Here is a 12,904-nt window from a genome sequence, read left to right as displayed (position 1 = left end):
ACCTGCTCATACACACCTTGTGAGGAGCAGCATGATGAACTTGAACGCACCACGGCATGTCGAAGACTTAACTACAACCTCTCATACTGTATTATTCATTAATAAAACATATATATCTCTTCGCCGGTGGTTGACGGCTCTATCTCTGATTTACATCCGTCCGCTGCTGGAATAAAGTGCTGCACCAGCATGTGCAAAGCAATTTAAAGGTAATGCAATAATCCTCTGCCAGGATTCAACTGAGGGGCCACTTGCTGCCCCCTGGTGCCTGTCGTTTGCTCCTGCTCATCATTTTTGCTGTAAGAAAGTGCAACCAACACTGTGTTGTATTGAGTAAAGGTCACTTTTATTCTTTCCAGGGAGAAATTCCTTCACTTGAATGTGTTACAAAATACACTGGAGGAAAAAGAAACAGAGGTACATTCACATTTTTAACAATGACAGGTGCTGAAACTGATTTTAAATCCCTCCAGATTTTCACATAGTAGTAAACACAGTTTGCAATGGATTGCCTGGACAAATACAGAAACACCCAACATTCACTGTGACAATTAGACGTGTGTGTGTGTGTGTGTGTGTGTGTGTATTTGTCCATGACAGGATTTCCCTCTTCTTCTCTCCTGCCTTATAACTGTTTCCTCCCTGGAGCGTGCGAGTTTGCAGAGTGGACTCGTGCCAAGGACGGGTTCACTTCTTCTTCTCTGGCTTGTCGTTGTACTCCAGGAAGAAGTCGTTACAGGCCACGGTGAGAGCGCCGACCAGGATGATGAACTCGGTGAAATCTACCTCCCCATCGTTGTTGGAATCCAGGTCTCCCATCACCTTATCCACTGCCTCCTTATCCTGGGCGTTCTGCATGTGTGAGGATGAAAAATAGAGATGTAGGCTGGATCTGTTTTATAAAACGTGTGTGCGCATCTTGTAGAATAGATCTCCTTACCCCCAGGTAGTTGCCGAGCTCCGTGGTGAGCATCTCCTTGAGCTCGGCCCTGCTCAGTGTGTATTTGTCGCCCTCGTTTCCAGAGTACTTGTGGAAGGTCTGGATCAAGAGCTGCATGGCGTTCTCCAGGGTGGAGGCGTTCTCTGAGTTGGGCAAAGACATTCTGGAGAGGGATGGAAGAAGAAGAAGGTTGGGAAGAGAAGAAAGCAAGAGCAGTCCACGTCAGTACTTCTGCAAAAATCTGCTTTCTAGAGCATGCAGGACAAGGCTGCTGCAAATCAATACAGGCTGCAGACTCTCTGGGATGCTCTCTCCTGCACAAAAATGCCTGAACTCTCTTTTTCTGATTGGCTGACAGACAGATAGATGCAACACTACCAGCAGGATAGCTAACAACTGATCTTCTATGCTGTGCCAGAGTTTGAAACCCTGCACAGTTTCTCATCAGGAGTGTTTCCTCCCCGCCAGCGGCCCTGATAAGATTTTGCTGCAGATAAACTGATCCTCAATCTGTTTGTTGCTTTGCCCCGGCGAGAGGACCTCTGGGAGTCAGGACATACTCAGCAGCCGGACATGTGAGCCAGCTGATAAGAGTGAAACTCTAAGCTGGTAAAACAGCCCAACCAGTGCAGGAGATGTAACCAGGACACACAGAGGCAACCTGATCGGGCTTTTACTTTAGCTCAGCCAGATGGCAGAAAACACCAGAGACAGGTGTAAGCCCTTGCCTTTCTTGAACCTACATCACCTCTGAACTGTGAAGGCTTTTCCTAACTGTCAATCACGCCTTACACCGGTTTCTCTTGGGGGAGATAACGCTCCAAATTCTCACGAATCAGCGGCATAGAAAATGATCGAAAAGACATTTGTTCGACATAAATGAAGGTGGCGTAACTTCTCAGTGAAAAACTAGAAAGCTCTTCCTGTCATTCTTGTTCCAACAGGGAGTCCACCTGCAGATAACATTAGCTGCACCCCTAAAAATCTTAGAGTAAAAACAGTGAGAAACAACCTGCACGAAATGCAGAGACACAGCTGTCCTCTGCATCACTTCTTACCTGAGTTGGAGGATGAGCGCTGGCCTGCTGGTCAAGTGAGGAGAGAGAAGACGACAGCGAACTGATGAGGAGGATGAGAAGGACAACGTCTTAAATACATCCCTCACTCCACCCATCCCACTCACCCCTTCCTCCTCTGTCCCTCCTTCCACCTGTTGCTCCTCTCCTCCTTGCCATCCCCCTCCTCCTCCTCCTTCTCTGTTTACGCATCAGACACCTGCTGTCCGCTCAATGGACACATGAAGGATCCACCTGCTCCCCCCATCGCTCTGTCAGACAGAGATGACAACTACAGCAAGCAAGTAAACTGTAAAAAAGCACCCATAATATGACAACAATGCACACAACAGACGCTCCTGTAAACTTTTAATGTGCTCCTGTGATTCTCAGATATGAGTCTGTGTGAAAGTTAAGTAACACAGCAGGTACAAAGTGTAATTAGTGAGTCTGACAGACACGGGATTAGTCTCAAGACATTCAGAGTCTGATGAGCTCAACACACTGGTCATGACGTATCACTTGCTATGCTACACCTCGCTTCTCTGACAGTGGATTATCCTGCCGCCCTGTTGTGCAACCATTTCGTTCTGCGTGTCAAAACAAAGGAAAGGCTGACAGGGAGTGCTAAAATAAATACTGCACCATGACAACGATGAATCACTTGATAAACCTTCCAAATGTGTCTGGTTTTAAGCAGCAGACAGTGTTGGGGAACGTATAAGTGTGGGTAGGATGTTTACTGGAGGAGATTGCGGGGTGGGGGGGGGGTCATGCCTGATACAGTATCCGAAGGATTAGTGTAGCACCGATGAATGGAGCCATCACACCTGGCAGCCATGCAGAGAAATCCCCATACAAAGTCTTTGTAAAACACACACAAAGGCAGACGTGCTAATACGAGGACACACACACACACACTTTCACACACCCCTTCACACCTGAAGCATCAAAATACGCCGGGTACACAAAACACATGAAAAAGGATCAACTAAAGATGCAAAAGCAAATATGCTTATAGTTCATGCAAATAGTTCATCCAGTCCATCAGACTTAAAGGTGCACTCTGAACGACACTTTAATCAGAGGAGAAAGATCTTCATTGACATTGATCCTCATCGCTTTTTGTTTAATGCTTAAAAAAACAAACTCTCTTTGTTTCATGTCTGAATAAGATTAATAAACAAGCTGACCTTAAAGGACAACACAGCTTCATGCTGTTTAACATTCTTTATATGTGGCGGACCCTGCCATCTTTTTAGCTTCAAATATTATTCTTGAGCCTTTTTTTCTTCTTCTGAGAACATGCTGTTTATTCAGTTATGGAAAAAATAAATATTTCTGAGTTTGTAAACATTAAAATTCTGAGTTTAAATGTCTTCTCCAAAACTGCATAGTGCCCCTTTAAAGCAGTATACTGGATGCAGTGAGAGCCAAATGGCACGGAAACAAGGGTACACATACAATCATGCGCACTTGAATGAATGATCTCAAGAAAGAAAACGACATCGACAAGAATGCACAAACAGCATCGTTCTCATTAAATGTATGTTTGATTTCCTAAGTGCGTCTTCTTCGCTGCGGTATTTTGTGTCAGCACAGTGTGCATGCACCATATGTGTGTGTGTATAGTGTTGCAGAGTGGAGGATGGTGCACAATAGGAAGCGTATACTGTATGTCAGGATCTGGTTGCAATAGTTGATGCATATAAAGGCAGCCGAGCTTGACTAGTCAGGGATGTCACAGCTATATTTAGCAAGTGTCGCTGGTAGCTGTGGAGGGAGCTGATATCATTGCAGAGGAGCCTGTGGGACAATGTCAAAGCATATCAGGGAAACCACTGTACACATACTGTATCTCAATGGGTCTCCCTGAAGGATGAGGCTTTACATACATTTAGAATACTTGACTAAGTTTACAAGCACAAGAACCAACTACCTGACGAAATGACTCTTATTTGCCCCTCCAGTCTCCCCTCCTTCCTTTCTTCCACCACCCTTAATGGTACATATGGAAATAAGGGTGAAAGAACAGTGAAAAAAATCTATACACGTCTAAATAACGCAAAAGGGCCTCGAGCTGGCATGGACTACACAAGTTTCTGCAAAACCTGATGTGCAGTATGAATCCTTCTCCACAAAGATCAAACCAGATGAAGAGTCTCTAAGGATTGGAGTGGGGCTTCTCCTTGGTCAGGGGGGAGTCACTTCTGTGCAGGTGTCCAAAACACCCCCTTCATTCTCTCCTCTGTCTCCATGCGCCCCTCTGTTACTGCCATAACTCTCTCATTTGGATTTATCAGTAAATAGGACTTTTGTCCAGTCATCCACTGCAGATTCTGGTATTTCTTTGCCCACCTCAAGCGTTTCAGGCTTTGTTTCCTCTCCTGAGAGGTGGTTCAGAAACTGCTACTCGTCCTCTGAGACCAAAAGACAGCCTTCTTTTGACAGGACTTTTGCCGATAGGAGTCTTACGTTGTTCATTTAGCAAACTCTGCGATGAAGTTGCTTTTCTATTGCTCAGGGAGCTGAGCTTGATGTATTGATCTTCTGATGGTGTGGTCACTTTGGGTTGGATACAACTGATCCAGTTTCTGCAAAGCATTTTAGAGTTACATGCACTGGCCCCTGACAAACCTTTAGTCTAGCTGTAATTTCAAAGCCTCTCTTTGTAGAGAATAACAATTTGACTTCTGACACTTTCACTTCATAAATCCTGAAATGTTCAGAGTAGTTCCAGGTTTTGGTGTATTACTTTTTAACCACACTGTACAAACAAAACATCAGTTATAAATGTCAACACTGCCACAGGAAAACAATGTTAATGTCAATGGGTAGCAATATTACAAACTGGAAATGAAAATGCAACTAAAGTTAGAGGAAATTAAAAACTACTCACCAAATAGTTTTATCATATAAAGCTTTTATTTTGAAAATACAGTAAGCGTCCTTTGTATAATTGGTACTAAAAAAGACACTCCCAGCTCAGAGTCCTTCAATATGTCCTTGACAGAGGAGATCAATAAATTGAAAAAAAACAAAAAAAAACAGGTTGATCTGGACAGACAGACAGGTGTAGTTTAGAGCTTTATACAGCTGGTCGATTAACTGTATGAAAATGATTATGGACTGCTGTAAAAAATAAAATAAAAATGCATATATGATGTTCTGCTCATTTGGAAATGAGAAGAGATATGTAAAAAATGGCCGTTCATTTGTTGATCAACTAAACACTGTAGCATTTATGAAGCATCTGCATTGGATCCACTGTTGGTCTGGGACTGCATCTTCTCACTCGTGGAGTTGGCCAAGTAGCCAATCAGAGTGAGGTATTCCTGGAAGCTGACCTTTCCGTCGTTGTTCTCATCCAGTCCTCGCTGCATCTCCGCAACGGCGGAGGTGCTGTTAGTATTCTGAGCACAAACGGGTACGCAGAAGCAGACGGGGGGTAATGTTAGCGTTAATATGATAAAATGAAAATAAAATACATTCAAACATACTGATGGATTCTTTGTTTACAGCGTAGTGCGATGGAGAGCAGCAAAAAGTTACGCAGTTCCTTACCTCCATGATGTTGCCAAGTTGTTTAGATACCAGTTTCTGGAAGGATTTGCTGCTCAGGCCATCCTTCCCCCTGGAAGAACCCAGATATGTGGTCACCATCGTCTTGATTGCTTCCTCCATATCTAAAGAGAGCTAGAGACAAAAAGCCGAAAGGAGAATTTAATGTAGGAAGTGGCAAGGAGAGATATGGCCATATCTTAGACAGTCAGACATCATGCCGTAGGGAACAGCTGCCATGAATTTTATTAGTATCAAAATATATTTGCATTGGGTGGATGAAAGGCTTATTTCAGTTATTGAGAGCATTGTCGCAGAAGAGAGCACATCATAACCTTGGAGTGCTTGTGTGGGATTCTCTGTTCAATCTTATTATATATCATAATGTATTAAAATCAAGTTATATGACAAGATTTCACTTCATTTAATATGTGTGATATAATTGGAAGCAGACTGACATAAAAAGCATTAATGAGTAAACTCTTTTAAATAAAAAAAAAAAAATCATATTTCTAAAATAATACATCTACAGAGCTTGTAGAAAGGTGCAGAATAACCTTTTCCTTAAAAACAACATTTCTGAAATGTTTGTCAGGCTAGCGGCTAGTATTAGCAACATTAATGTGGGCAGATGATTCAAATAACAGCTGTGTTGTGACGAGAGCAATGGAAGGGGGGACATGGACTCACATTTAGTGGCTGAATGTTATCAATAACACCTTTAAATTAAAGGTTTAGTTGCAGGTCACTACCATAATCTGCAAATACCTCCTCGTCTCTCTCACCCTCCCCTCCTCTCCCCACTAAAAACACGATAGACCCTCTCTACAGTCAGTGTTTGACTTTTCTGTGGGAACGGACTCTTTATGTGTACATTAAAGGCTAATTCTAAGGTAAATAAAACACAATTCTTAGTTTCAGATGATTAGACAATAAGGAAAACATCATTCTGAATATTATATTTCATTTCTGCCCCTAAATACTACACACTGGACCTTTAAGTCAAAATAAAGCAAATTTATCTACCATTTAAGCCATAAATGTGCTGCACTGAAGACATATGTAGTTTTTTGTAGTTGTGTTTGTGTTTGGATATGTCCCCTGAACATAAGGATGTGAGAAAGGTGAGACACACAAGTGATGTCAGCATAGAAGAGGAGGAGGAGGAGGAGAGGACGCGGGGGGGAGATGGAGGGGCCGAGCCTCGAGGCTCACCGAGGTAAACAGAGCGAGAGAGAAAGAGGGAGTGATGGAAGGTTGAAGAGGAGGGGAGTCTCTGAGGTAAACACAATGGGAGCTGTGATCTCTGACGGTGGACATCTGATCCCCAGAAGCCAGCGGGAGGCCGCAGGTTCAGATTACTGCCTGCTGCCCGTCTGCTGCAGCACACTTCCCCTCACACTGTAGGAATACTCTGCGTACTGTGCTCAAGTACGAGCTGACAAACGGTGGATTAAACTAGCCTGCAACGGCTAATGCTGCTCTTATTGACAGACTCTAAATCCTCAGCTGAACATTTGAGATGAGCACTTCTTGGTTGATTTCACTCACCGCTCATTGCTAGTTGGACCTTGCAGGAAGGACAGTAACAAGATGAACGCACGTTTATGCTTTCATTGGATGTCAATCGAGTAGCAGAACAAAAGCTTACTACATGCTCATTTTACACACATTATGATGATGCTGTTCATACTAGAAAAGTGACAAAGTTTACCTATCCGCTTAATATTCAGCCCTTAAGCACAGGTGTGAATAATAAAAAATTAATAATGGCTGAATTCCATTCAGCAGCTCCAGTTTCAGGGTCCTGGTATTGTTGATGCTGCCTCACTGTCACACTGTCATGACTTACTGGGACACATGAATAGAACAGAGCCATCGTTAATGATATTAGCAACACCTGTGCTTTTCTGACAGTGTCGGGTAAAGATGTTTGCTGTGAAACAGGCCTGGGGTCTCACAGCTGCAGAAAATGTAAACTAATATCAATTATGGATGATGGGAGAGCTCCACGAAGATGTCAGCTGTGTCCTAATTCCAAACTACGTAATAACTCACTGCTGACTTTGCCTTTGTAGTGTTTTCATATGTCTAAATAGTTGAAAACCTTGATTTTTGAATGTGCTGTTAGTGCACACTCTTCTCCCACAATGTGCCAGCTGCAAAACATTCAAACTAAATGTGGAAGGTCGTAAAGAAAACGCAGGAACAACTCAGAAAACAAAACAAAAAACAACTAACAAAGCCTGCATTTTATTTTATGTTTGTTTACAGTTTATTTGTGATGTTTAATAGGCAGGGACATGCCAAAGTTTGATTGAAATCCATCATCGTCTGTATTTTTTGTGAACTAACTGCAAAAACAGTATAAATTACAATTTGCATTTAGTATATTCTGTATACTGTTAGTATGTATTATGGAATTGGGACACGTCGTATCATTTCATATCGATACAAAAATGTTTCTTTATTTCTTGCATATTTTTACAGGTTTACAGATAATTTACTTAAGTAAAAGTATTTAAGTATAATAAAGAAAATTTATTTTTACAGTAATATTATTTCAAAGTAAAGTACTTAATCCAGAAAAATGTTAGCTACGACTGTTATACGGTTATATATTATATAATAAGATTCTTATTAATACAAAGTGCACCTTTAAGTATCTAATATGTGTCCTATGTTACAGTATAGTATAGTACTTATGCAAATGTACTTAGTTACATTCCACCACTGTCTATACTAATACTAATACAGACAGTTATTCAATATATTGTTGGTTTATATGGCGTTAAAATGCAGCTGATGATAACAATAATAAAACTGTAGACTATCAAATGAACATTTAGTACACACTGTTTATTGTCTCATATGGAAATGAGTCGTAGAATATGTTCGCGGTACGGCCGGTGCATGTGCGACCTCACGTGTCCTGACATTATTCAGCCCACAGAACGACATGTGTAGCTCTCTGCTGTCTCCACAAACAACATTTCAAAGGCTTCTGCTCAGAGAAAACAAAAGGCCTGAATAAATGCTGCAGATACTTGAGTAGAGTCGATAAGTATCGCAGCAGTGTGGTGTGAGGCCTTGCTGCAGGATTTCCAGCGTTGTATTGGAAACTACCAGGAGGCAGCGGGTAATGATGATGGCTGCCTGTGGCGATGTTGTTAGCGTAACTGTAGAAGCTGGTAAATCTCCCATCTGACACAGATGTCACACCTCAGTGCTCGCACTATGCACCTACACTAACCTACACACACAGACGCACATATAGACAGACAGAGAGCTAAAGAGAGAGAGACACATATCTGAAGACGGACAACACCAATTAGGACTTCTGCTGCATTAACCTAATTAGTGGGTGAGCGAGAGCAGGCACCCAAACCCTGGATTCTGTTTCATGTCTCCCCGCCATGCCAGCACACACACATACACACAGAGGTGAACGCACAACTCTTTCCTACATGCTAGAGAGCATCTGTCATCAGCATGCTGTTCATTATTATTTAATGGGTTACTATAATTGTCCCCACACCTTCCTAACACCCTGTACAAGACGAACAGCAGCACGGGAGCAGGCAGACCCTGAGTGTGTCTGCATGTGTTTGTTGGAGTTGTACGGGCCATATATCAAAACGCCTGACGGGCCACCATCCATTAGCGTCTCTTCGGAGCGTAATGAGACGAACATGAAACCAAGTAGGCCTCGGTCAGAACTGGAGACATCGGGGCCGCAGAATTACAAATGGGTAGAAAGGAACATGCAGTTTGTCTGATAAGAGCGAGAGGTAGCCTGAGTACATCTCCTACATCCTCTCAGGACATGTGCTCCATTCAGACTCACAGCGTGGAGTCGGTGATCGGAATGACTCAAGTGTAATGAATGCCTGAATGAGGCCCAGCGCATTGTTTCTTTTGCTTTTCTGCTCCTTTTTGTGGCATTTTACGGTAATGTTGCACCACAGACATGCTAGTTCAGTGATTCAAAACCAAATTTTTGTCTTGAGACTGTTCTAAATAAAGTAACATCTCTCCAGTTGAATACGAGCAGGTTAACCAAAGAGGGACATGTTTTCACTGAGGGGACCGAAGGTTGTAAAACTATCCAGTAATTATCAAGTGATAAGAATTAGAGGATTATATGAAAAACGTAATATATTTTGTTGTGTCTAACCTGCTTCGACAGCAGGGCTGGCAATGTTCATACCTTGTGTGTGTGTGTGTGTGGGTGGGTGTGTGGGTATCACCATGGCAAAATGTGTTCCTCGTGACACCCATTGTCCTAACTATGATTTTTGGCACGGTGAAAACATTGCAACTATGCAAGACACAGTGACGAAACTTTACAGGTGTGTAGCTGAGATCAAAATGAAGGCCGAGTTTCGAAGATAGGTGTGGTCTGTGAAACAATGCCGGAAGCAGAGACATTATGAGAGGCAAACCACTTTGGATCAGAAAAGTCCTTTAAGCCAGAGATGGCAGTTGTATGACACAAATCCCGTCCCTCCCCACGAAAAGCCAATAGTCTACTTTAATACAGCCAAACCGGGTAAGACATCAGCCAATCGTGTTGTTGCACACTATTGAGATTCAACCGATTTGGTGCAGCTGCAGACGGACTTGTAGAGGGTACGGAGGAGCTAATGCACAGGATTACCAAGAAGGGGGAGGTTTTAAACACTAGACGTTAAACCCGTGTTTGTTCAAGTGCTCTGGTGGGATGAGCTGACAGAGTGACATCACAGCACTCTGGACTGAGTTGTAAAAGAAGTTAGCGTCACCAAACTGTGCGCATGTATAATAGAAGTGTAAGTGTGGAGAAAAAAACATTTTAAGACTTAATTTGGGGGCAAAGAAAGCAAACTTTTAATCTTCTTTTAATTAGGTTTGACTGGTGATTCTATACGTACAGTTTTATGTCCTTGTGACCGCTGAAAGTAAAGGCTTCCTCGTAGCAAGACTTGCCTAAAAGGACTTTGAAGTAAGGGGGGTAGGACATAGAGAAGGGGCCATTTCCCCCCAAACCAGACCCTACTTTAGGCCCCTAAATTTAGAGAAGAGCTCTAAATGAAGGCTGAGATCGAAGAAGGGTGTGGTCCGACCCATGAGTACTGACTGCTCACATGATAATGTTTGACTTGACTGTTGAGTGTTTATTCTGTGATATCATCTTCCTGAGTTTACTGTGTTTGCTTGATTGTCAAAGCACTTTATAGACTCTGTGTTTAAAGTTGCTATATAAATAAGGTTTATTATCATTATTGTTATAATGTAGCAATGACTGCTGAGTACTCATGGGTTGGAAAGTCAACATGTTGAGGGGTGTCGCAGCGGTCTCTAATTTCTGCTGAGTTTATTTCTTATAATCCTTCAAATATACCGTGTCACTCCTTCAGAGATCCTGATCCATAGATTAAACGACTGCGATAGCTGGTTTTAAATTGGATTAATGAAAGGTTCGCTATAGCCATCATCAATAAATGGGGAATTTATAGTTGATTAAACCTCAGTTATTAGTTATTTCACTGTCGGCAAACAATGAAATGCTTTATAAACCATTTATTAAGGAACTGTAAAGGTTTGTAAACATCAGTTGCAACTTTATCACGGACGTTCAAATAATGCTTGTAGATGAATTTCACAGTTTATTAACATTTACAAAGTATTATAAACACCAGCTGCAACTTTACAATACACAACTGCTTAATAAATAGTTTAGCACTATTTAGCATTTCATTGTTTGTTAACAGAGAAACAATCATTAAGTTTGATTAACTATACATTTGCCATGTATTAATGATGGTGTTTCACGTTAATATGATCAAATGTTTTGTATTATCAAACTAGGGAACCATCATTTTGTTGTCTCTACAGTTTATCTGAGCATACTTTTTGTTGTGATCTGTTTACTTCACTTTGTCAGGTTTTGTGTACAACTCTTTATGCTACATCTCCACCAGGCCTCCCTTGCACACATACCTGTTTGTGCCTCCCAAATAACAATACCTCCCAAATAAATCGAATAAAACCTGACTACTGTGCGGACGTTTGCTGAGAGTTTCGGTGTTGCAATCAGCTCCCAGGCTCGACATGTTCAGACCAGTTTACAGGTAAGTCACTCGGGGCCACCCAACCCAACCGCTCCAGACTTTTTAACATCTTCCATATCTGAGCTCCAGTGTTTCCCCAGACTGCCCTTTAGACCACACAGGGTCAGTATTCTGCTCTTGGCACATGATAGCTCACGAGCATTGATTAACCCCACTGACCAATCAGCTCCACCCTGCTGGTGTTGTTTGCGCTGGGTGTGACTGACTCATTTCCTCCATGAGCATGTTACCTGTCATCGCCCAGGTCGCTATTTCTCCTGCGCGTCATTAAGTACACCAGGTCGAAGCTACCCGAGTCTCGCTACCGGAGTCTTATTAAACGTGAATAATTCAGACTGATAAGAGGAAAGAAAAAAAGAAAAGAAAAAAAAAATCTGAGCCATCGCGGTATGACTGTTTAACGGGGCGACAGCGACCTCGGCGCATATGCCAAAAGTGGCCACCGCCGTGCGTAACGGAGATGTCAGGGGCTTGCCCGCGTCCCCACATTTACATTTAGCCCGAACTAATCCTGACAATTTGTAGAGCGACCAGAGGCAGGACTGACACGCTGCGAATAAATAAGTAAACTCGAGCCTCGTGTTTCTCTGGAAGTGTAAAGGGATTGGGGATCAATTACCAAGGAGGGGAACCTGATCCCTGTGGCCACCAAGCTGGGGAACGACAATAGAGACGCTCGCTAATTATGCAAAATTCATGACACAGCGGAGGTTATAAAGCTAAACTGATCACTTTTGACGAGGCCGAGCACACAGGAGTGAGAATGAAGCACTCACCGTTAGGACAGGATCACAAAAAGCAAGAAAGTCTTTCACTGGAAGCTGCTCTCCTTTCTCTCTCACAGATCGTCCTCTCCGGTCTTGAGCAAGATTAAACTGCAACACATATCTTTTCCGTGATTTAACTTCTCACTCCAGCCAACTTTTTTTTCCTTTTTTTTTCTCTCTCTCTCTCTCTCTCATTGTCATAGGGCGTGTGCCTGTGAGAGGAGGAATGTGGAAAGAGGCGCAGCTTGAGCAACACAAGCCGATTTCCAGCAACATTTTGGAACAAACATTTCCGCAGTTCAGGAAAACACGTCTTTACAACGTGGTTTGATACATAGTTTGAGGTTTTATTTCATGTCTGTTTAATAGTTGCACTTTTTTTTTTTTTTTTTTTTTTAATGACACACACACGCTCAACATGTAGGAACAGGCGCGCGCTCATGTCTTGAAGTGCGCGTGTGTTCAACG

The 12,904-nt window shown here is 42.5% G+C and overlaps 2 protein-coding genes across 2 annotated transcripts; both read right to left on the bottom strand.

Annotated features, from left to right (window-relative positions):
- Window positions 1–330: 330 nt before the first annotated feature.
- Window positions 331–2,083, bottom strand: s100t (S100 calcium binding protein T). Its single transcript, XM_084357135.1, has 3 exons — window positions 1,999–2,083; window positions 941–1,103; window positions 331–852 (listed from the first exon to the last, which is right to left on the bottom strand). Exons 2-3 carry the CDS (start codon window positions 1,100–1,102, stop codon window positions 688–690), a joined length of 327 nt encoding a protein of 108 aa, XP_084213261.1. The 5' UTR covers window position 1,103; window positions 1,999–2,083; the 3' UTR covers window positions 331–687.
- Window positions 2,084–4,898: 2,815 nt separating this feature from the next.
- LOC311260481 (protein S100-A13) lies at window positions 4,899–12,604 on the bottom strand. Its single transcript, XM_084358323.1, has 3 exons — window positions 12,446–12,604; window positions 5,560–5,691; window positions 4,899–5,408 (listed from the first exon to the last, which is right to left on the bottom strand). Exons 2-3 carry the CDS (start codon window positions 5,677–5,679, stop codon window positions 5,238–5,240), a joined length of 291 nt encoding a protein of 96 aa, XP_084214449.1. The 5' UTR covers window positions 5,680–5,691; window positions 12,446–12,604; the 3' UTR covers window positions 4,899–5,237.
- Window positions 12,605–12,904: the final 300 nt, after the last annotated feature.

This window comes from Pagrus pagrus (assembly GCF_965226575.1).
Source record: "Pagrus pagrus genome assembly, chromosome: 7".
Lineage (NCBI taxonomy): Eukaryota > Metazoa > Chordata > Actinopteri > Spariformes > Sparidae > Pagrus > Pagrus pagrus.
The sequence above is the reverse complement of the archived record's forward strand: the minus strand, read 5'-3'. Positions and strand labels throughout refer to the sequence as shown.

Excerpts from the sequence above, each read along its gene's own strand:
- s100t (XM_084357135.1), bottom strand. The coding sequence starts at position 1,102 with ATGTCTTTGCCCAACTCAGAGAACGCCTCCACCCTGGAGAACGCCATG. Across the intron at positions 853-940 it reads AGCTCGGCAACTACCTGGGG|AACGCCCAGGATAAGGAGGC; the intron begins GTAAGGAGATCT and ends TCACACATGCAG.
- LOC311260481 (XM_084358323.1), bottom strand. The coding sequence starts at position 5,679 with ATGGAGGAAGCAATCAAGACGATGGTGACCACATATCTGGGTTCTTCC. Across the intron at positions 5,409-5,559 it reads AACTTGGCAACATCATGGAG|AATACTAACAGCACCTCCGC; the intron begins GTAAGGAACTGC and ends GTTTGTGCTCAG.